Source organism: Dipteris shenzhenensis, chromosome 32, assembly GCF_047967505.1.
Source record: "Dipteris shenzhenensis isolate YYH24624 ecotype China chromosome 32, Dip_SZ_1.0, whole genome shotgun sequence".
In the NCBI taxonomy this organism is placed as follows: domain Eukaryota; kingdom Viridiplantae; phylum Streptophyta; class Polypodiopsida; order Gleicheniales; family Dipteridaceae; genus Dipteris; species Dipteris shenzhenensis.
In genome coordinates, this window is record NC_141627.1 from 22,577,654 (window position 1) to 22,600,914 (window position 23,261).

The 23,261-nt window shown below is 44.2% G+C and overlaps 1 protein-coding gene across 4 annotated transcripts in view; it reads left to right on the plus strand.

Moving 5' to 3' along the window:
* The window catches only part of MOS14 (ARM repeat superfamily protein), a 180,671-nt gene that overhangs the window by 75,393 nt on the left and 82,017 nt on the right, over nucleotides 1-23,261 (plus strand). For all 4 annotated transcript variants that reach the window (XM_087370765.1, XM_087370766.1, XM_087370769.1 and 1 more), the window contains 4 exons: nucleotides 5,748-5,868; nucleotides 8,722-8,821; nucleotides 9,909-9,990; nucleotides 10,450-10,532. In XM_087370765.1, coding sequence (XP_087226891.1) covers nucleotides 5,748-5,868; nucleotides 8,722-8,821; nucleotides 9,909-9,990; nucleotides 10,450-10,532 — 386 coding nt within the window. The remainder of the gene's footprint in view (nucleotides 1-5,747; nucleotides 5,869-8,721; nucleotides 8,822-9,908; nucleotides 9,991-10,449; nucleotides 10,533-23,261) is intronic.

Genomic DNA, 23,261 nt, shown 5'->3' on the forward strand with positions numbered 1-23,261 from the left:
GATCTTAGCTTGTAGTCCAGCTTCTTCATACTATTCCAGAGGAGAAATATGACATCATTGTTACTATCCTCTCACACAAAGATGGAATTGATTTCGACAATGCATGCTCATCACTCTTTGAGTACTTAGAATGAGATTAGTGGCATAATGAGACTCATGCAACCGCACTAGCGTTATGAGAAACATATATTCCCGAGGCTACCTATTCCATCTCTCAAAGCCTTTTCACAACCTTCTTAGAGCAATCAGCCAAGTTTTCAAAAAAGCCGACCGGGACTGTTTTCTCACTCCAAGAGGTATTTTAATTTTTAACTACTGTCATAAAGCTGGACATTATGCTATGCCAAGATGGATGACCAGGAACATGAAACATCCTTGAATTCAGATGCTCGGCTGCCAACATGCCAATATTGTGGTCGCATAGGGCATACCACACATCAATGCTACAAAAGGAAATATGATGATCGAAGGAGATATGCAACCTCCTTAGAGCAATCAGCCAAGTTTTCAAAAAAGCCGACCTGGACTGTTTTCTCACTCCAAGAGGTATTTTCATTTTTAACTACTGTCATAAAGCTGGACATTATGCTACGCCAAGATGGATGACCAGGAACATGAAACATCCTTGAATTCAGATGCTCGGCTGCCAACATGCCAATATTGTGGTCACATAGGGCATACCACACATCAATGCCACAAAAGGAAATATGATGATCGAAGGAGATATGCCGATCGATGCAATCATGCTCATATCATGCTCATATGGTTGATGAACATAGTGATCATGACAATGTTAATTATGTTGCCAAACAAACCCTCTGTGAAAAGGTAAATGCTAGTTCAAGGTGGCGCCTAATTCCTAATCGATTCAGGAGCTTCAAGAAATATGACATCAATGGCTTCACAGTTATCAAGCTTTATCCGTGTAGAAACTCATATATCTAGTGGATGACACGACGTGTGAAGACAAGGGGATCGATGACCTTGACTTTGGAACACAATCTTCAACACGGCTTTTGTAAGGCATGCTACGTGTTCCTCAGCTACATCGAAACCTCTATCAGCTGCTCGACTTAGAGATCTTGTTGGATTGATCAAAATCAATGTCAGATAAAGAAAAATGATTAGGGTATTGTCATTGCACCACGAACAGGAAATCTTTTTGAGCTCACAATCACTAATGACATTGTCAACATTGTCACCACGCATAGAAATCATTACAACAAGATATGGCATTCCAGATTTGCTCATTCCGAGTTTTCAAAGATGCTTCATCTTCACCGAGTCCAAGGTTTCTAAATGAAGACGCCATCAATTCTGAATAATGCACCATTGGCAAACATCGTCGTAAGCCTTTCGCTACCCCCACTAACCTTCCTCTCATGATCTATTGGATCTTGTTCATTCTAATATATGTGGTCCATTTCCGAAGCCTAGCAAATCCCTCGGCCCAGACTCCCTGGAGCTTTGCAAATGGGCTAACTTGTGTGTTGAGCAATAGTGTATAAATCTTGGACATGACATGCCTAATCACAATGGTCCTATATTTTCTCAAGCCCTTGGGATCTTGTCACGAGGGCGTGATTTTTGGCGCATGCATGTGGGCCGAACCCTGGGAAAACAAGGAGCGAGGTCAAGGTCTGCTTGATGTGCTAGAACCCCTAGCACATTGTGCCTTGGGTGTGAATTCGGGGGTTTGGGCCCAAGAGGGGGCAAAGAACCTTAGGATCCAAAGTTGGCCATTGGTTGGGTATTAAAAAGGTCCCACTAGAGGGGGCAAGGGGCAAATTCATTGGTTAGGAGAATGGTTCTTTTGCAGGTGTTAGCTTTGATGTGGATGCTTGTTGTCACTGGATTGTGAGAGTAGGGCCTAGCAGGGCTAATGCTTGGAATTCTGATGCCTACCGAAAGTGGAAGATGCATTGAAATGCACATGGGATTGAATTCATTGTGTATCCTATTGGCTGGCGCCATTGAATGGACCGCCAATAGCTATGCCAAATGGACAGGATGCTCCATTGCAACAGATTATTCATTGTCGTGGTGTTGATTTGATTGGCGAAGGCAATAGTTTTCAGCATGCAAATCAGGGACAGCAAGTCATTTTGCACCCACAATGCATCCATGATATTTTGGTGGTGGTTCAGTGTTTCAAGCAATGGCTGGCCAAGTTGGGAATGGTCAACCCTGTTGGTTTTCAGCCTGGAATGCAAGGTATGCAAGGGTTTATGCTTGGGGGTATGCTAGTGGGAATCCAAAGAGTTATGAATGGAAACAATGGCATGCAGCCAGGAATGCAAAGTGGAATGCATGGCATTATGGGAGCTCCTGTAAGTATGCTTGGTATGCAAGGCACTGGGGCTGGTATAGCAAACCCTGTCATGGGAAATGGCAATGTTGGGTAGGCTTATGCTGTCCACTGTGATGTATGTGGGAATAACATTGGTGCAATTCTCATGCAGAATGGACTGGTTGTTGCCTACGAGAGTAGAATGTTGCAGGATGCTGAAAGAAATTTGCAAGTATATGAGAAAATATTGCTGGCTTTGGCTCTTGCTCTTTTGCATTGGAGCATTACTTGCTAGGGGCTGATTTCACTGTGTAGACAGATCATCACACCTTGAGATATTTTCCTCACTCATACTAGATTGTCTGAGAAGCATATGTGTTGAGTCTTGAGGTGGATGCAATGAAGGACTATTATTAGAGGATGGGGAGTCTGCAAGGTTCTAGGATGAGTAGCGTGTAGGGCATCAACGTACTGATGCTTTATTGAAAGCAGTGGAGACTTTTTTTTGCCAACTTTGTGACAAGAGATGGATGCTTCAGGGATTTGCATCGTATGTTAGCAGATCAGTGATGTAGCTTATTGCTTGAAGCTACTAGATCTTTGAAGGATTCATAATGCTTGAAATGTGAATCTTCTCAAACCTTCCAAGAGATGTGCCAGAGAATATGCCTTCTGTGTGTAGCCGGAAGTTGGGAAACTTCATGATATCTTGTTCTAGAGCAGGTATTGGCACATAAGGGAAGGAAAGTCATAGGTAAAGTTTCTCTGGTGAAGTTTTGGAATCATTCACCATTGTAAGTGAAGTGACTGGAAGAGGGTGATCATGCAAATCCACCTGAGTTGTAATAGCTTTACTACTTTTTAGCTTGAGCCAACTTCGGTTGTGGCTTCGTTAGGCTTAACAGAGCGTAGGTCTGGAGCATGGCCTTAATGCTCAAGAGAGGGGTAGAAACTCTGTCTCTTTGTTATAGACATGGTCAGATATCTGGAGGTCCCACAAGGGGCAAATTCATTGGTTAGGACTTAAAAAAGGTCCCACTAGAGGGGCAAGGGGAAAATCAAGGGGGGGAATGCCATGTGGCATTTTCCTGTCCTTAGATGCATTTAGCAAGGTTCAATGTGGAGAAAAGGGCTGGAAATTCACGTTTTTCACGTACGGGAGCCGACGGAGAGACTTTGGACGCACGGACGGGCTGATTTTGATGCTTTTTGACGCACGGATCTGCCTTGGGGACTGCGCACAGCAGTTTTGGTAGTTGTGTGGCTGTTTGGGAGTCCGTATGGGAGGCTAGGCGTCCGTTTGCAGCTCCGTGGGCTGCTGGTACAGAGAGCAGCCAGCGCAAGAAAGGCTGGCTGCTTCAATGCTTGAGGCCTGGCTGCTCATAGGGCCAAGTACACAGGCCACAAATCGCTTCGTGAAGGGGCTTTTCTCGTTCTTTTTCCCTTTTCCCTCAGCCATTGCTGTTGTATGAGCAGGCTAAGCTGATTTACAGACATGGCAATGCATAATTGGGGGCTCTATTGCTCAAGCTCGTGTAAGAGCTCGTTTGAATGCTCCTTGATTGACTTGGGTAAGCTGGTTGTCTTCTCTTTATCCTTGTTCAGCTTGTGAGCTGCTGTCTTTGGAAATGCCTGGTTGCCAGGGTGATTCATAATGAATGCTTGCAGAGGTTGTTCGTGCTTCTTATCACCTCAGTGATGCTTCAACCCATTGTTTGGGTCTTCCAGTGAGTCAGTTGACACTTGTGATTGTCTGGGGAGTGTGTGGCCTTGTTTGGGCTGCTAGTAAACGCTCTTTGGTTCTTATGTAGGTGTTAGCTCTGATGTAAATGCCTGTTATCACTGGGGTGTGAGAGCACGGCCCAGCAGGGCTAATGTTTGGAATTCTGATGCCTACCGAGAGTGGAAGATGCATTGAAATGCAAATGGGATTGAATTCATTGTGTATCCCATTGGATGGCTTTGGCTAGTAACATGTTCCGTGTGGGAATATGCTTTTGGTTTCTCCAGGAGATGGCTCACATGCAGGTAGTGGTGCTAGGCAGACAGCACATCTTTGTTACAGCCTCATTGCTGAGTTGCAGGGGTCGAGAATCCATGCTTGGCATGGGAAGTATCCCTGAAATCTCCAGAGGGATGGTATAGGTGTGACTGCCATAGTGTTTGCTGTGCTGTGATGCTAGTTCTCTTATGGGAATCAAGTTGATGTATCAGGAAATGTGCGACCCATAGGGTGAGAGACTATTGCTCATGGCAGTACTGGACTGTGGAGAAAGCTCCTGTATGCTTTCTTTCGCTGCTTTGAGCAAATGGATGACTAATTGGGCACTAGTGATAGCTGTGGGGAACTAAGTGAGCTGCTAGTAATAGTTCCAGGTTGTGTGCAAGCTTCGTGGACTAGGGATGGAGACCTATTGCCAGGAGTGGTGAGAGCGGTGAACAGTAATGTGGATGCCCATGGGGATGTGGAAGGTCCCAGTTGTAAGTCCCAGTTGTAAGAAGGAATGTATCCTTTATGTAGCCTGGATTTCAGGGCCTCTCGCTTAGTTAAAGAAATACCGAAAGGGGCGCCAAGGTTTGGGGCCAATGTGTTTCTTTGTCTTGGTGTAGGGGCACTCTAGCTCGCAATCTGTTGGTTATACTTTTGCTGAATTGTTAATGTAACAGTGTTGACTGGTTACTTGTTAGTTTTACTGCCCTTGAATTTATTGAAGGCTGGTTTCAGATCCCGTGCTTTGGGAATGGAAGTGATGGTGTTAAGGGTCTAGGTGTTGGGAGAATTGGTGCAAACCACTTCTCCTGCAATGTATTTAGTACGCAGTCCCTTGTGATGTTTCGCTTTGCCGTTACGAAGCTTTAAAGCTGCATGTTCGATGCCATAGGGGGTGAAAAACGTACTAGAGGTAGGACGGGGCAGCCATGAGAGGATTGGCAAGAATATGTAAAGATAATAACAGCATGGTAGCTAGTCTAGGATGAATTGTATCTTTGTAAAATGTGTTTACATATTTGAACAATTGTGTCGACTAGTGATGGAGGTGATAGTTATATGTGTGCCCTTGATCTCTGACTAAAATTTAGAAGAGTATTATCAAATTTCCAAGTGATTACTCATGGTTACGTTGTTGTGGAGAGCAGGGTGAGGCTTGTTTAATTATTGAAGAATTGCGTAGGTCTATACGAATTTAGGTAGCGCTAGGGTCTTTAACGATTTAGGTATATGTATGTATTTCGTTAAGATTTTTTTTTGGAGATACATGCATATTATGCTAGGATGATTACATAAATATGGAATAATGATGAATTTACAATCTTGCCCAATTGTCTGATCATTACGTTTCCCTGAGTTTCGTTGTAGATACCTATGGTGGCAAATAGGAAGTCATGGGTGAAGTATGAGAAGCTACATCGTGCTGTGGTAAAGACATGGACACTCTTGATTTTTTATCTTTTACAGGATCAGAGGAAGCTATGATGATTGTGGAGGCACTAGTGGAGGTGACATCTCATCCTGAGGATGTGATCTCAGAGATAACTTACAACTTTTGGTATCGCTTAAGTTGTGTCTTGACAAAAAGGTATGGTAGTCTTTAGGGCTTGGTGTGAAAGATTTATCGCTTTAGTTGTGTCTTGACAAAGAGGTATGGTAGTCTTTAGGGCTTAGTATGAAATATTTATTGAATATATAAGGACCTACCTAGCTTTATTTGTGTCTTATTTGGATTGAATGGCATAAGAATTTACTTCAACAACTTACCCCATAGGTTGTAACTTCATTTCTTCCTAGAAAAGCAAACAAGGTATTTCTACCAAACAGATTGCTACAATATATGGATTTGCTTTGTGCTCTAATCTACTCATTTCGGCTCATTCGATTCTTAAACTTAAGGAGTACGTTTCTGGTGTGAGTGTAGTGTGTTTGAATAGCTTTATGAAGGATGAGCCAGAGAAGGGTTGACATTTCCTCAGGTAGGGCTTTGACCCATACATTGGCAAATATATTTTCCAAGTATTTGCTGTTTTCCACCTACTATTTAGTACTTTGTAAACCTCCTCAATCTCTGCTTTTGGAGTGAAAATGGGGGAAAAGTTAGGAGCCCCTACCCAGCTAAACACTTTTGTATAAACTAAGGAGGAATCCCCTTTCGCATTGATTATTGCCAGCCCATAGGTCAATGCTTCCCATGACAAGAGCTTGGTCCTGGTTTAAGAGTTTGTTCAATCTCTACTCTTTGACTTATGGGATTCATACAGTCCTGGATTATGGGAGTGTGTTCTCTTTATCAATAAGCTCAGAGCGTAATTCTTATTCTGATAATTGGATGAGACAGATTTCACATTTCTAGATCAGGTCATTAGGGTTTCCCCCCAGCATTCCTTCCTTTTTCTCTTCTGACAGAGGTTATGAGCTGTTTTTTTCATTTGCAGACTGACGTTGTCTTCCACTATGGAATGATAAGAACTTCTTGACGGTGAGCCTTGGATGGTACAATTGTATTCCTGCAGGCCTTTGCTAGGAACTTGCACGTTTTAAGGACTTGGCTTGGGACCTGTTGCTTAGCAGTAGAAGCCTCTATTGAGTGACAGAAATGCATAGGATTTTGGACTAGTGACATGGACACATCGCCTTGAGGAGTGGAAGGTGCTTTTACTCGGTTTGACAGAGGCTCTATAGCTAGAGGCTTAGGCTGCCAGGTAGGTGTGGACATCAGTCCAAATCAAATATTTGCTTGAGTTATTGAGCTTAGAGTACTACCACTATAGATTCTGCCTCAAGAGCCGTGGTTGCCAACCAAGTATTTTGGCTTCTGCCTTATAGGCTGCTGCTTATAGAGGCCATCCCCTACATTCCTTATTTTGATCCGAGGGTCTCGAGGACCTATGCCTTCTTTTTCCCCACACTCCTTTGCTCTTTTCTGTAATAATAAGTTTGCCATTTCTGATGTATGCACTTTTGCCCTCTTTTTTTACATGTCTAACTACCCCAGGCTCCTTAAATATGACTAAATACATGTAAGCCAAGAAGGACTCTTGTGATCAACAAAACATTGCAAGGGATAATTACAAAATAATCTAGCTGAAAACACAGCCTCTTAGGTGCATGAAAATGCCATCAAGGCCCTGAGGGGTGTGTGAAAAGAAAAGTCCTCCGTGCTCCCACTCAATTTGGGTAATAGTTGATTGATTGTACAAGGTGTGGCTTATTTGATTCCAACTCAAAAAAATTGGAAACCCTTGAGTTGCCAAGATTGTTTGTTGAAGGCGTTTTCAAGTTGTATGCTTTACCTAGCGGTATTGTTAGTGGATGGAGCAGTAAGTTTCATAATGGTTTTTGGAGAATTGTCTTTCATAAGTTGGAGCATGAGCATGTTTGATTGTCTGCAGTCTTCAGCAGCCAAAGAGTTTATCTAGGACATGCATCAAATGTTGAGACCTGCCTAGAAAAGTATGAAGAAAGCTCAAGATAGAGGCTAAAAGTTATATAATTTCACATAGACTAAAGCAGAATTTGAAGACGTGAGAGTTTAAGTGAGAGTTTATTTGAGAGCATTAGAGTCCTCGAAGACCGTGAAGGATGGTGCATGCCCTAATTTATCTCCAAGGTATTGTGGCCCCTCTATAATTCTTCAAAAGGATTTGTGAGCTTGCTTTCAAACTAGCGTTGCCAAAAGGATGTAGAGTGCATGCATTATTTCATGTGAGTCATTGGAAGACACGACTACTTGAAGGTGATAGTCTGGTAAGCGAAAAGCTTCTCGCAGACTTGATTGAACGCGCTTCCACAACGCGCTTCCACATGAGCCAGAAAGAATTCTTGATGTAGAAAGGTCTACACGATACATTATTATTCTTGAATATTTAGTAGAGTTGAATGGTGAATTATTTTCAAGGATGTTAACTCTTCTTAAGGGGGAGGAAATGTTACATCAATAATAATATTTTGTGAGGATGGATTTGATACCACTCTCACCTCGTGGAGAAAAGTGTTTGTACCTTGTGCATCTTTGTGCTGCTCTCTTTTTTAAGCCTTGCGCTTTCTTTTGTAGTATACTATGTAATGTGGTGTTGTGAGTGTTCATTCGATATTTAAAGCAAAGAAATGAAGAGCTTCTTTGTCTAGAGGGTCATTAGAGGGTTCTTCAATGAAGAGCTTCTTTGCATTTAATGTAATATTTTGATCATTAGAGGGTCGTATTGCATAGCTGAGATTGTTTAAATGTTTGCCCTTCTCAGCAATATGGGTTCTTCAATCTTTATTCACCTGGAATTAATAAGAATTCGAGACATCAATGTTTTCCCTTCTCAGCAATATGGGTTCTTCAATCTTTATTCACCTGGAATTAATAAGAATTTGAGACATTGCTTGGAATGCCTTACATGGGATTGGTAGTATCTTGCAGAATTTTGATGAGTTAAAATACCTTGCGCAGAGAGTACTATAAGAATTTGGAAAGTGAGGCTGCTATTGAATTGGAGAGAGAGCGAAGGATGGGCATCTTTCGTCCAACGTTTGAGCTACTAGTTTCATTGGTAAGAATGTCTGGTGCCCAATGCCTACCTTTTGTTTGTGTTTTGCGCATAGGCAGAAGGGTTGCTCTATGCTATCTGTGCGTTCCATCTGAAGTAAGGAAGAGTAAACTGATGGCCTCTTTGCAATTCAGTCAGTTTGCCAACAAGTCATCCTGTTATGCAAAATCACTCTGAGTGTGCATAAATCACTCTGAGTGTTTATGATAAAGCTTCGATTAAGATGTTGATCTGGAATTATCCTGGTTGTATTATCGCAGATTCTCATGAGTTATGGCTTTAGCATGTAGATTGAGATAGTCTTCGGGGGTTCCTTGGTGTGAGTGTCTGACTACCATTCCATATGGATTTTATGCTTGGCAAACACAGCCTCCATGTCCTCGGCCCGTTTTCCTGTTTGTTTGCGGAATGGATCATGGTTGCATTATGGACTGTTAATTTGCTGTTTTAATGCAACTTAGAGGCCATTTCTGCCTTGAGCACATGAGGCCTACAGGTTTGCACTGTGCAGTCAAGTTGGAATTCAGGCTCAATGATACTATTTACACTAGTGTATATATGTAGGTGTCTGATATATGCCCTGTGTTTGGATAGTAGCTGCTGGGGGGCTGGTGGTTGCCTCCTTTTCTCCCACACCGACCTACCTACATGGGCAACTGGGTCTGTTTATGACCTGACCAAGAGCCCAACCATGTCTTTCCCATGCCGGACCTGGATTTGTGACTTGGCTGACCTCTGTTCTGTGGCATATTTGCCCCTAACCTGCTGTCCCTATCTGTTGTCTATATAATGCCCTACACCCTGCCATGTGCCAGTACAAACTAACCCTGTTTGGGCTCATAGATATCATCCAGGAAATGTTAAGCAGTTGGAACTTTGCCTTGGTGGGATCTTAATGCATTTTCAAAATGTTGTGATATGAGTGCCGTACAGGTGCCCTTTCTCGTTTATTGCTTAATGAAGTATGGAAATGTGTAACATATTGGGAATTATGGACAATAACATTGTATAGTATGTCACGTATGGTTTTCTTTCATACCTTTGTTCCATTGATTTGCATATTCAATTGTGCTGATTGTGCCATGTGCAGGTAAGCTATCGTGTGAAGTATCCACCGGGTTTTGAGTCATGGAGGAAAGATGAGCTTTATGATTTCAAGCAAACAAGATATGGTGAGTAAAATCACATAAATATTCTCAGAGCATGGATGATGTAAAATTTTAAAGCCATGCAAAAAAATTGAGATTTTGTGTTTTTATCTCAGAGCTTGGTGCTTAAGGATCATCTTCAAAGCCCAGATGTGAGAATGAAAAACAGTTAAGCATAGTCACTACTGAAAGTTTGTAGTGCATCCAAAAGATAACCCACCCCCGCTCTTTCCCCAAACCTCCTGCCAGCGTTATTGCAAATGTTCTAAATGATGGCCAAGCAAGGGAATCTTTCTGTCAAATCTCTACTTTGCTATGAGTTTTAGAATGATTATAGGGTTATAGTCTCCTTCCATTTCGACAGACCATGCCTCCAAAAGTTTAAACAAAAGCTTCTTTGTTTTACCACATGGACCTTTTTGCTATGGACATTTTTTTGCAGAGTGCTATCAGATGTCAGCTGAAATGTTTTGCTGATTGCAGCTGTAGCAGAGGTGCTTATGGATGTGGCTACCGTGTTGGGAGGGGATGCGACTCTTCAGCTGCTTTCAAAGTCCTTACTTCAAGTATAGTTTGCTCCCAACGCCATCCTTGTTGGCCCATTTTCTAATCTCTCTTCTCTTTGTGTTTTGAGTGCAAATTTGCGTGTGAATTGGTATTGTGTGTGTGTGTGTGTGTGATACAAACTTTTTTTTATAGTGAAAACTTTTGATTGATTATATTACAAGAGTAGTGACCTCAAAACAAGGCAACCGAAATTACATCAGTTGAAAATCTCAGTGTATGCTAGATATACATCATGATCTATGCAGCGCGTCTGCAAGCAATCAAAGAAGGATTGCTGTAGAGAACGCTAAAATGCCAAACAAGGAAAATATAGGATCACCAAAGACTTTACCGTTCCTGTCTGTCCATAAAGTCCAGAGTGCCTAATAGCAAACCCAAACAAAGAAAATATGAAACTCTGGTCTGGGTGGATGAAAACCAAAGAGCCAGAAAGACTTCCCAAAAGGAGTAGTCGGGAATCTCGCTCGCAGGCGTTGCCGAAGAAGATCAATGAACACACAGACACACACACACACACCCACCCGCTGTTTTTTATAGTGAAAACTTTTGATTGATTATATTACAAGAGTAGCGACCTCAAAACGAGGCAACCAAAATTACATCAGCTGAAAATCTTAGTGTATGCTAGATATACATCATGATCTATGCAGCGTGTCTGCAAGCAATCAAAGAAGGATTGTTGCAGAAAATGCTTAAAAAATCAAAACAAGGACAATATAGGATCACTAAAGACTTTATAGTTCCTTTCTGCCCATAAATTCCAGTGTGTCCAATAGCGAACCCAAACAAAGAAAGATAAAACTCCGGTCTGGGTGGATGAAAACCAAAGAGCCAAAAAGACTTTCCAAAAGGAACAATTGGGAATCTCGCTCGCAGCCGCTGTCGAAGAAGATCAATGAACTCACGAGAACATGGAAAAAACCAGAATAAATGAGGCAAACTCTCCTGAGAACTCAAACATGTGTGGCAATGAGTGGGTGCAATGTGTCTATGAGCCAACATTTGTCCAGATGGAAGAATGCCTAGAAGCACTTTCTAGAAGAAAACCTGTTGGCGAAGAGGAGTTTTGTAGGGCCACAGCTGCTGTAATCTCTTTCTCCACCACTTGGCTGGGCGATGCATTCACCAAATAGAATTGCCTTTCTCTGAAACCCAAGGTTGAGGCAAAAGGATTTTATACAATGTAGGCACCGTAATCTGAGATAGCCTCAAAGGGCGAGAAGAGGACTCTGGGGAAGTCAAAGTCCAATCCTCCAACCTGTTCTGAAGTTCCAAAGGAGGAATCGGAACAAAAGGCGAAAGGATATAAGCAATTTGTTGCCACAAAGCACGATAATGAGAGCCCAAGCCATACCGTGTAGCTGCCAGAGAAAAAGGTAGGATAGAGCCATCATCATGAATAACATCAGCAACAGAAGTGACGCCTTTAAAAGAAACAAAGTATGAACGGCGAGGTTCCTGTAAAGCCAGTGGAGACTGAAAAACTGTCGACCAGTGAATGCTTTTAGCTCACAAAGAATTACCCAGCAAGGACATTTCGACCATGCCATTCCAGATGAGAGAAGACGTGCTTTCAATCAAGAAGCAAACTAGAGACCAAAGGGCAGCCAGGCAAAGTGCCATCGATGCGACCAAATAAGAAATCCCAGTAATTTATTTGCCAGTGACCAAAGGCAGAAATATTGATATGTGTGACCAGAGATCTAATCATAAGAGCCCAAGGTTGATCACCTTGCAGAAATTGCAGCAAAATTTTTCCCCTGTGAGCAAGGATGTGCACTTGGATATTCGTGATGTTAAAACACACTTTTTTTTAGTGAGAAGAAATATTTTATTGCTGTGAAATAATTACATTCATAGGTACTCCAAAAGCGGAGTAACTACTACTCAACCGAAAATCTCAGTATAAACCATATATACATCATGATCAATCAAACGAGTCTAAAAGCAATCATAAAACGATTGTCGCGGAGATCGTTTGAAAAGAACCAAAGATGGAAAAGTAGGATCACCAAAGACTCTATGATTTCTGTCCATCCATAGAGTCCAAAGTGCCCAGTAGCGCACCCAAACAAAAAATAAATCAAAACCCTGTCTAGCGGGATGAAAACCAAATAAACCAGAAGAACCTGCCAAAAGTAAATGTAGGAAATCTTGCTCGAAGCCCTTGACGAATGAGAGCGAGGAAATCACAAGTATGTGGACAATGCCAAAAAATGTGAGGCATAGAGGACGATAATGAGCTCCCAAACTATACTTGCTACCAAACTATAATTTTGTGCCATAAAGGACGATAATGAGCTCCCAAACTATAATTTTGTGCCATAAAGGACGATAATGAGCTCCCAAACTGTACTTGCTACCAGCCGCAGAAAAAGATAAAAGAGTGCCATCATCTTGAAGTACATCCGCTACAGAAGCAATACCTTTGAAAGATATAAAATAAGAACGCGTGGGTTCTTGTATAGCCAAAGGAGGGTGGAATACTTTGGACCAATAAATATTCTCAGCCGTCAAGGAATTTCCCAACAAAGAATCCCTTCTAGTCCATTCCAAGTGGGATAAAATATGCTTCCAATCAAGAAGCAAACGAGAGACAAAAGGGCAGCCTCTGATCTTGCCTTGAATAGAGCCAAATAGAAAATCCCACTGTGTAGGCTGCCAATGCCCAAAAGCAGAAGTATCAATATGCAAGAAAAGAGAGCGGATCATGAAAACCCAAGGCTGATCCTCTTGCATAAGCTGCAACATCATTTTCCCCTTGTGAGCAAGTATATGCACTTGAATATTGAGTATGTTCAAACCCCCGTGTATCTTTGGAGAACAGAGACGATGCATAGAGAGTAATCTGAGACTTTTCTTGCCATTTTTTGAACGCCAAAAAATCTCCATGATAGCAGACATAAAGGAAACCAGATCTGCCTTAGTAAACATAATGAGGGGTAGATAGAATTGTATGTATGCTATCAAAATGGATTGCATTATTCGCAAACGAACATGTAATGGCCAAGTTACAAGCTTCCAATATTCAAGTTTTTTCCTCAGCTTTGTGAGCACCCAAGCAGTTTGTTGAGAACGAGTGAGCCCCCAACCTAGAGGATAGCCAAGATGTCGAATCAATTTAGAAGGTGGAACAATTTCCCCAGGCCACAAAAGACTATGCCAGTCTTTAGCATGCAATGACAATAGCTTGGATTTCTGAAAATTCACATGAAAACCAGCAGCTAAGCCATATGTGGAAAGAGCCTGCATAATCAAGGAGAGATCGCTCTCAGTATTTTTCGGGGTAAAGAAAGAATCATCAGCATATGCTTGAGCGATCATGCTACGGCTGCCAGGAATTTCCAATCCATGCAACATGCCTGTGTCCAAAAGATGGTCCATATATTGAAGCATTGGATGAGTGGCTATGGCAAATAGTAAAGCACTGAGGGGACAGCCTTGTCGAACAGAACAACCAAGAGTCCAGGTTGTAGAAATATCCCCCGAAAGTATGCAGGCAGCTTTACTATCTTGATATAGCCAATTGATAACTTGCTGCATTTTTGTGCCAAATCCCAAGGCCTGCATTGTTTGTGAAATAAAGTCCCACTGAACTGTATCAAAAGCTTTGGCAATATCAACTTGCAATAGCAAAACATCCTGCTGCATATATTTGGCATATTCTATTCCAACATAGGCATTAGCAATGTTGTTTGTGATATGCCTACGAGGAACAAAACAGGATGCAATCCATCATGCAAATAGCCTTTTATCCGATTAACAATCATTTTGGTAGTAAATTTGTAAATAACTGGCATAAGTGTAATAGGTCTCCAATCAGCCAAAGATTCACAGATTTGCTTTTTTGGAAGGAGTTTAACAAGACCTCTCTTCCATGTGTCTTGCATTTTCTGATTTTGCCAGGCAGAATTCACCATATGCAGCAAAGTATGCTTCAAAAGAGGCCAATATTCTAAAAAAAACTCAACTGTAAGACCATCCCATTCTGGAGATTTCCATCTACCATAGGATTTGATTGCATCTGACAATTCCCTTTCAGTAAAAGGTTCCTCCAATTCCAAAGCTTGAGTAGTGGAGATAATAGGAGAAACATGGTGTAAAAGTAAATTTCTTGCAGACAAAACCTGCTGTAAGGGAGGATCTGCATAATCAAACTGCTGAGAGAAATGATGTACACAAACAGAAGCAAGCTGTGACCGGGATGTAGTCCATGAACCATCAGGCATAAGCACCCTGAAAAGGTTTGTTTTTAATCTCTTTTGATGCAAGCTTTTAAAAATTGTTTGGAAGAGCAGCCTTTGTCTGTGAAAGCTCTTTGTCTTGCTCTGGTCTCCCATTTAGCAAGTTTCTTGTGATCATTGATTTGGAGACAATGTTTAGCTTGGCATAGTGTTGTTTGCTCATGCAAGAACCCCCTCATTCGTCATTCGCTCTTAACTCTCTCTCTCTCTCTCCCTCCCTCCCTCCCTCCGCCTTCACCCACTCAGCTCACTTCACCAGCTTTTCGTGGCCTATATTGATGATGGGTGCATGGGTTGGTGGACCCTCATGAGGGATTGCAGCCCTAGATTGTGCTGCTTCACATACTTGGCAAAAAAATCACAAAGTACGGGTTTGAGTTAGCATCACAAGATGGGGAACCATTGTTAAGCAACTACAATCCCCAATTTAGGGGCAAACAAACCAGCAGCCAGCAGGGCCATGCTGTCGCCCAGAATCAGGCCGACCAGCTGGACCAGCTGGTTTGGCCAACCCAGACTTGGCCGACCAGCTGGCCGACCAGTTGGCCAGCCCACCGACCAGCTGGCCAGTCCACCGACCAGCTGGCCGACCTCCTAGGTCAGGCCTATAAAAGACTCCCTACCCCCTCACTCTCAGTGGATTGGACCTGCAGCTGCTCCTCGCCTCCTCCATCCTTTGCTGCAGCCCCTCCTGCTCCAGATCTACTCCTCTGCTCCAGTTCTGCCCCGACTCCTCTATCTCTCTATTCCTCTCCTTCAGATCTAGCCCTGAATCTCCAGCTGCTGCTCCAGATCTGCTCCTGACTGCTGCCTGACAAGCTTCCACATTTCTCCTCTTCATCTCCTGCCATCCTCTCCTACCTCTAGGGCAGCTCCAGCTCTTCATCATCTTCGTCATCATCGAGCTACACGGAGGACTGCGTTTCGCTCCCTCTGCTGCTATCTTTTCTACTGTTTCTCTACATGGAATCATCTTTCTGATTCACCTCAGCCACGGTCCTTGAGACATGACGGCTTGAGGTTCTTGTATTCAGTTTTTCATATTACCAAACAGGCACTATGTTTTATGAGTTCCGTTCTTCAGTTATGTCTGAGTATCGTCTATTTTTGATCGCTCCACTGCAAACCCTATCGTTTCTCTATAACCATGTGCCCAAATTTTTTACATTCAAAACAAGCCCCTGCAAATAATCCCCATTTCAATTTATAAAATGCACTTCCCATGTCAACATTGTTCACCGTGATTGAATAAGACTCCGGTGTGGGATTATCAGTACCCCAGAGAATGCAAAATCGATTAGAGTTGCCGTTAGGCCGCGGTGGGCAAACCAATTTGCCTAAAGTTGCTGCAATTTTAGGCAAGAGTGAAGCCATGCATTGCGGGAAGTCTACAACTTCACCCATACCGGACATCGACGTCGAATCAGAGCCTGATAATCCCTTGTGGGGGACCATGGCAAAACGTGCACCATTTGCTGCCCAAAAAAGAGTGGCGAATGTTCCAAAAGCATTTGCCTATGAATCTCATATACCATAATGACCTCAAAAAAGCCTCTGGCTGCATAGTGTACATTACGAACAAATGAGCCAGCCAGTGTTCGGGTCAACCAATTGCCTACGTCTGGTGCAGGTGGCATCCGACGTGGGAAAAATAAAAGGACTGCATTTTTGGCATATTCTCTAACTAGATGCACAATTTCATCCACTTCAACCATGAGACCAACCGATGGAACATAGTCTTTCCACTCTATCCTTGTGTTTGCAAATCCTTCGTGCATGACATCATACACCAGTTGTGCTTCAACAGAATCATGCACAGGGTCATGCTGACCCTCACCCTGCTTTTGCTTTTTGCATTGAGGCAATCGATCCTTTTGAAAAGTTTTTTCATAAGAGTATTAAGCCATGTCTTCTGAAGAAGATGGAACCCAAAAAGGGGGTACCTGTAAAGTGATAAAAAAGAAAAAACAGTCCCGAAAAACAGCCCACAAAGAAGAAGGAAATAGTGTATTTGCAAGGAGAAGAAGAGGAAAGAGATATTTAGGGATTTAGAGAGAAGAAAATACAAGTTCTGGAGAAGGAAAAGAGAAAAAACCAGAAAAAGATCCAAGATGAACTAGAAATCAGAGAAAAAAGAGAAGTTCTAGCGATGGAAAGAGTACACGAGACCCAGGAACCAAAAAGGAGAGAAAGGAGGAAGAGAGAATACTCAGAACCAGTGTTTAGAAGCAGCCCGTAAGCAAACCCGGTACAAAGCAACCCAGGAGCAGGAAACGATCTGGCAGCAGCAGCTTGGTGTGTGGTGTGTGGTGAGAGAGAGAGAGAGAGAGAGAGAGAGGACCTGCAGCCCTTGCTCCAGCCCTTCCATCAGCTCCTTAGCCTCCTTAGACAAGCCCGTCTGCCTCAGCTACCTGCTGCTCCAAATCAGCGATCAATAAACAGCTGTCTGTTGTCTTAATTCCGTACAGGCCCACCATAGCTCCGTACAATTCCGTACAGGTGTACGGACCTGTATGGCCGGTTCAAACGCACACACACACACACACACACATATTTGCGTGTGCATTGGTAGTGTGTGTGATATATATATATATATGGATGGATGGATGGATGGAGAGAGAGAGAGAGAGAGAGAGAGAGAGAGAGAGAGTCTATTAATGTCCACGGGAGACCAAGAAGTCTACAGGACAGCAAAAAACTATCTAGTACATCTGCTTTAGGAAGGGCACATGGCAGCTCCCAGGGAGGGCAAAAGCAACCCCAATTATTTAGAATACCTACATAATAGTCTGAAAGAGTAATCAGCCATATATCAGTTTAAGACTGAGAATCTTTTGGTTTAGATTTAAACTCTTTGATTAGTGCTATGCCTTCACGATAAACTGCCCATTTTCCTAGCAGCTCTAACTTTAGCTAATTCCGTTGCCTTATTCTTCAATTGAGCTTGTGTAAGTTCCTCAGCTATCCATATCTTGGTCCCTTTCAACTTTTAAGATTGTTGAAGAAGCTTGATCCACAAATCTCACGATGTAAGTGTAAGAATAGCATGTCCTTTGGAGTGCCGGATATTAGTTCCCCGGTCATCATCATGATCATCATCAACCTTCCAATCAATATTAGGCATGGCTGCTTTGACATGTGCTTAAGTCTCATTGAAAGAGTCATCATCTTTGAACCATCCTTCAGGGAGCCCCCCCCCGCTCTAATCTTCAATGCATAATCACGTATGGCTTGGTGTTCTTTGATCTCTTCTTGGATATCAGTTTTGTTTGCCTTTGTGTCGAACTCCTCAATCACTTCTTTCTTGATTGATTGTACTTCAGTATGGACCATATCTTTGACTGTAGAGACTAGTTGAGGAGTAGGAGGAAAATTCTTACATGAGTTCACAACCTCAGCAATTACTGTCTGCTTGCCAGGTCCCTCTGCAACTTGAAGTCGAGCTTTTACTTTTGCCAACTCAAGCCTTAACTCTTTGACTGCTTGCTGCAAATAATAAATCTGTTCATGTTGTCCAATGAGAGAGAGAGAGAAAGAAAGAAAGTTTATTAAAGTCTTCACAAGACTGATGGGTCTATGATACTGTGAGAATTCTGATACAAACAAACTGTAAGCGTGGAGCTACTAAACAAGCATCCACACCAATGCAGAATGCAAAAAGCTAGTGCTAAGTACTACATAGTCATGTCAGAGTGATCGACTGCACATCATCATCATCATCATCATCATCATCATCATCATCGTCATCATCAGTAGCAGTTCATCTAGGTGGATGAGATAGCGGGAGCATGAAGTCGGCAATGGAGTGCTGTTGGCTGCTCAAAGGCGTGGTCCTGTGTCGTCTCCTGGTCATAGCTCTGCGTCTAATAAGGGCTACAGTGACCCCTGTCGGTCGAGCTCCGACTCCAGACAGAGAGGAGATATCCCTAGGTGTAATTTGTGCGTCAATCCTCTGTTTGATCTGTCGTGTCGTTGGCTCTGGATCTCGGTCATGTTGGGGCCTTGTAGTGTGGGGTCCCACCTGCCCTAGTTGGAGCTCTGAGAAGGGTCTACCAAGGAGGAGGTTTGCTCCTGTCTCCATGATCGAAGTAGACGCTCGCGATGCCTGACTACCTCATGGATGAAAGCCGCCAAGCATCTCTGGTTTAAATAAGAGAGAAATCGAGACAACACCCCAGAACTGTCTCTGAAGAGATAGTAGAAGCATCCTTGGATCTCATAGTAAACTTTCACGTGAAAATGAAATGCTCCTCTGACTCGACCTCCTTGTGTGTCACATAATGTGCATGTGCACCTCTTCCGGGTAGACCCTCTGTCCGGCCACTCTCAATGCGCAGTCTATGTGAAGAGACCCAAAAATTGCCCAATAGAAATCCTCAGTGAGTGGGGTAAGTGGATCTGCGTATATCCCAGTGGGTCAATGAAACCCTCCTCTGTGATGTGTAAACAATGATCCATGTAGAAGTTGAGCTTCATTGGAAGCCCGCTCGTCCAACCAGGTCCGGAATGTGTGTAGTTGTAAAGGGTCCTCGCGGATGATCTGGTTGACCTTGTGTGACAAGAGAGGAGAGAACGGTGAATTAATGCTGTACTGGAAGGGAGGGAGTCTGTCCATGTGGAGCCCCAATCGCTCAAACCATCTCTCTGTGCGTGCATACCATTATCTCTGGTCACCTGCTGCTGATAGGGCCATAGAAGAGGTCAATGCTAGCCATAATAATATGCTGCGCCCAGAAGTGCAATCCCCGTACCCCCTGACTCGGTATAGGTAGGTGATAACCTGAAATGCTGCATCCAGTTGTAGGTGGGGATGACCCAAACTCAGCGTGAATAATCTGGTGAGGGAGAGAGAGAGATTAACGTCTATAAGAGGCCTCGCGGGCCTATGAGACAAAGTACAATCAAGAAGGTACTTCATACAAGCCACTTTGGGCTGAAGCAAAGGACTCACTAAGGCCTAATAATCTCAAAAATTTAACCACTCCATGGTGGCTCTCTGATGAGCTGCAAAGATGTCTCATATCTTTCTCTTTTGATTCGTCTATCATTGTGGTGGGGGGCGTGGTCTTCATGATCTCGGTATCCAGTGGGCTTCATCAAGAGTGACACCCCGGCTGGGATGGTCTCCTTCGAGAAGTGGAGGGATGGGTTGGACCTTATCTTGCGTGTTCTGGTTAACATCGTCACTGTGTGTGGTTTCTGTGTCTCTGGCTCCATTGCTATGGAGTCCGCATCGTCTCTTTTCACTGATCCATACTACCCTCATGTTGGCAAGTATGTCCCGGGGCTGGCTCGAATGCATAGAAGTCGGTGACATGTTGCTGTGCATGATTTGTCTCTCGTGGCACTATCACCTCTTTCTATCTGGTCTGCTGCAATAGATTCTCTTTGTGTCGTTGCATCTCCATCAAATAGAGGCCAGTGCAGACTTGGTCATGGAAGTGGATCAGTGGGGAGAGTGGCCCAAAGTTATGCGCCTCCTGAAAGAGGCAATGGTAGCGACCTCAGATATCATGCTAGACGAGGCAAGTGCATAGAAAGTGAGCCTCTGTCTCCACCTCTGCCAGTGTGCTTAGCCCGTAGATCTGCTGCTCTCTAGGTGTGCATGTAGCTCTTCTTGCCTCGACCCTTAGTTGATGGGAGGAGACTCGCATCTGTCTTTCCATGGCAATTCTCAATGCATACGAAATCCGTCTGTCCTCCAAATACTGGGGTCCAATTATCACTCCATCCTACGATACTTTGGAGAAGCGGTCATGGTAGGGCGGGAAACTTTTGGTCGTCCATGTTGTATATAGTTGGAGTAGAGCCGACTGTATGATATGGTTGATTTCATCTCGTGGGATTTGAAGGCATCCAAGCTGTACTGGATTTGAAGGGATCCAAGTTGATTTCATCTCGCGGGATTTGAAGGCATCCAAGCTGTACTGAAAGGGGGGGAGGCTGTCCATCTAATACCTGAGTATTTGGATATGCATGCGTACGAGGCCATGCCAATCCCACTCTTGGCTAGTCGTTTGAGTGACTCTTAGTGCCAGCCTTGGTAGTCTTGAGCTAGGGAAGGCCCAAACCCTGCGAAGATATGTTGTTTGAAAGATGGCATCGATTTGGATTGGTGCGAAAATGTCTCGTATTTGTGTGCCGGGTTTTCTCTCTTTGTGGTGGGGGGCGCAGTCAGGCGATCCCCTCCGAGTAGAGCTGTGATGGGATGAACCTCCATTGTGCATGTCTTCGTTCGACTCAGCATCTTTGGTTGCGTCTCCTCTTGTCGTCATCTCATCTCAATGACCCACGTGGCCCTCACATCATCTATCTCGTCCTCCTCCACTTCGCCATGTCCGAGGGCATACAAAGAAAGAAAGATCTATTAATGTCCGCGGGAGACCTCGCGGGCCTATGTGGCAAATTGCACAAATAGAAAACTCATACAAGCCTCAATGCGATGGAGCAAAGGGCGTGCTAGGGCCTTTGGTGTGTATTAATCTATCTTGATCTAATGAGCTCAACAGCTCAAGCAAAATCAAAATCAAAATTAAATAGAAACTGAAGCAAACAGAGAGCTGGGACCCAGAAGCTAAAGCCCGGCATTGTGGTGGCTCTCTGGTGAGTTTTGAATATATATAGGATGTGTGTCTATCGAGCTGTCTCACAATGCGGCAGCTCCTCGATTCGTGAATCCGTTGAGCTATGTCCAAAGTGACCCCACGTCTCGATTGGTCTCCCCTGAGAAAGTTGTGATAGGCCTAACCTCAATAGAGTGTGCTCTGGTCGCTCTTCATCTTGCACGTGGTCTCTACGTCCCTCTCTCGGCGGCACTGTGTCAGCTCTCTCTGCTAATTCAGGTTTCTCTCATAAGCTAGCTCCTCCCCCTCTACTCTGCTATGGCATGGAGTAGACCCAAATGCATAGAAGTCTGTCACGTGTCGTAGTTCTTGGAGATCCTCTGTCTCCTGTGGCTTGGTCACCTCTTGTTGTTATTTGGCGTGTCAGAATAGTGTCTCTCTATGTCGACATTAGATAGAGCCCAATGCAGACTTGATCATGGAAGTGGATCAGTTGTTAGCGTGGATTGAAGCTGCTTCCCTTCAGCTAGAGACAATGGTAGAGTCCCCGGATCTTATAGTAGGCTCGGCAAACAAAAAAAATGCTCCTTTTCCTCAACCAACCCCAATGTGCATAACATGCAGATCCACTGCTTTCTAGGTATACTTGCGGCTCTCCTTGCCTCAATTTTCAATTGATGGGACCTGTCCAATGGCGATCCTCAGAGCATGTGAAACTCCTCTGTCCTCGAGGTACTGGGGTCTGATGATGACACTCTATCGTCGACTTCATGCTACTGAACACTAGCTTTTTGCATTTTGCATTGGTGTGGATGCTCGTTTAGTAGCTCCACCCTGACAATTTGTTTGTATCAGGATTCTCACAGTCTCATAGACCCATCGGTCTTTCGAAGACTTTAATAAACTCTCTTATCACCTCTATCTTCAGTCTGCCACCCCTCATCACCTCGTTCAGCCTCGCTACTCCTACATACCACTCCCCCGCCCAGATTACACTGTCCCCACCCTCCATATAACCTCAGCAGCCCACTTTCATTCCAAACCCTCTCGAGACCTAGTTTCCACCTTGACCAGGATATCTTAGGCCCCCACCAGATGCCTGGGACTCCCTATTGACTGAGATACACAGCATCAGGGCCCATCAGGTAGAGTTGACACTTTACACTCAGGAGCAGGCGCGATACACCCAGGAGCAGGCCCGCATTATACATCAGCAGGGCACCCTTATCCAAGGGCTCAGACCCGACATCACACAGCTTCGAGAGGAGCTCGAGACCTTGAGAGCAGCGCCTAGATGGACCCCAGCCACAAAGATGGAGGCACAGATAGCCACGATACAGTCGGCTATAGCAGAGACGACTAGGTGGGTGGACGTGGCGAAACAGTAGCCCGCAAAGGCAACCGTTTCAGCGGCCATACAGAGGGATTCGAAAGCCCTCAACATCCGGATACGAGGGATCACTCGAGACAGCACCAGCACCACTACGACGCCCATGGGGGAGGCGATCACCTTTGTGACCACCACCATGGGGGTCCTTGGCCATGGCAAAGGGAGCATGGCGTGTTGGGAGAGACCCCAACCGAGAGCAGCCCCTAGTCATTCGCTTCAGAGATTCACATGCTCGACTAGCAACACTCCGACGCCGAGCCATTCTACAAGAGCATCCCACCCTGTCCATGGACGAGGATTTGACACCACTACAGATTGAGGAGCGACGAGTTCTTCTGCAGCAGCGGGATGGTGCCCGCAAGGAGGGAAAATGGGCCGTGGTCTGAGATGGTAGGTTGTTGACCGGCACCCATCGCCCACATCAAGGAGCGCGTGTCCATATGGTGTAACAGGCCCGTGTCGGTCCGATGAGATCTTGGTCATACCTGCTCCATCTAGGTCCATGTCTGGTAGCATGATAGAGTCATCTCG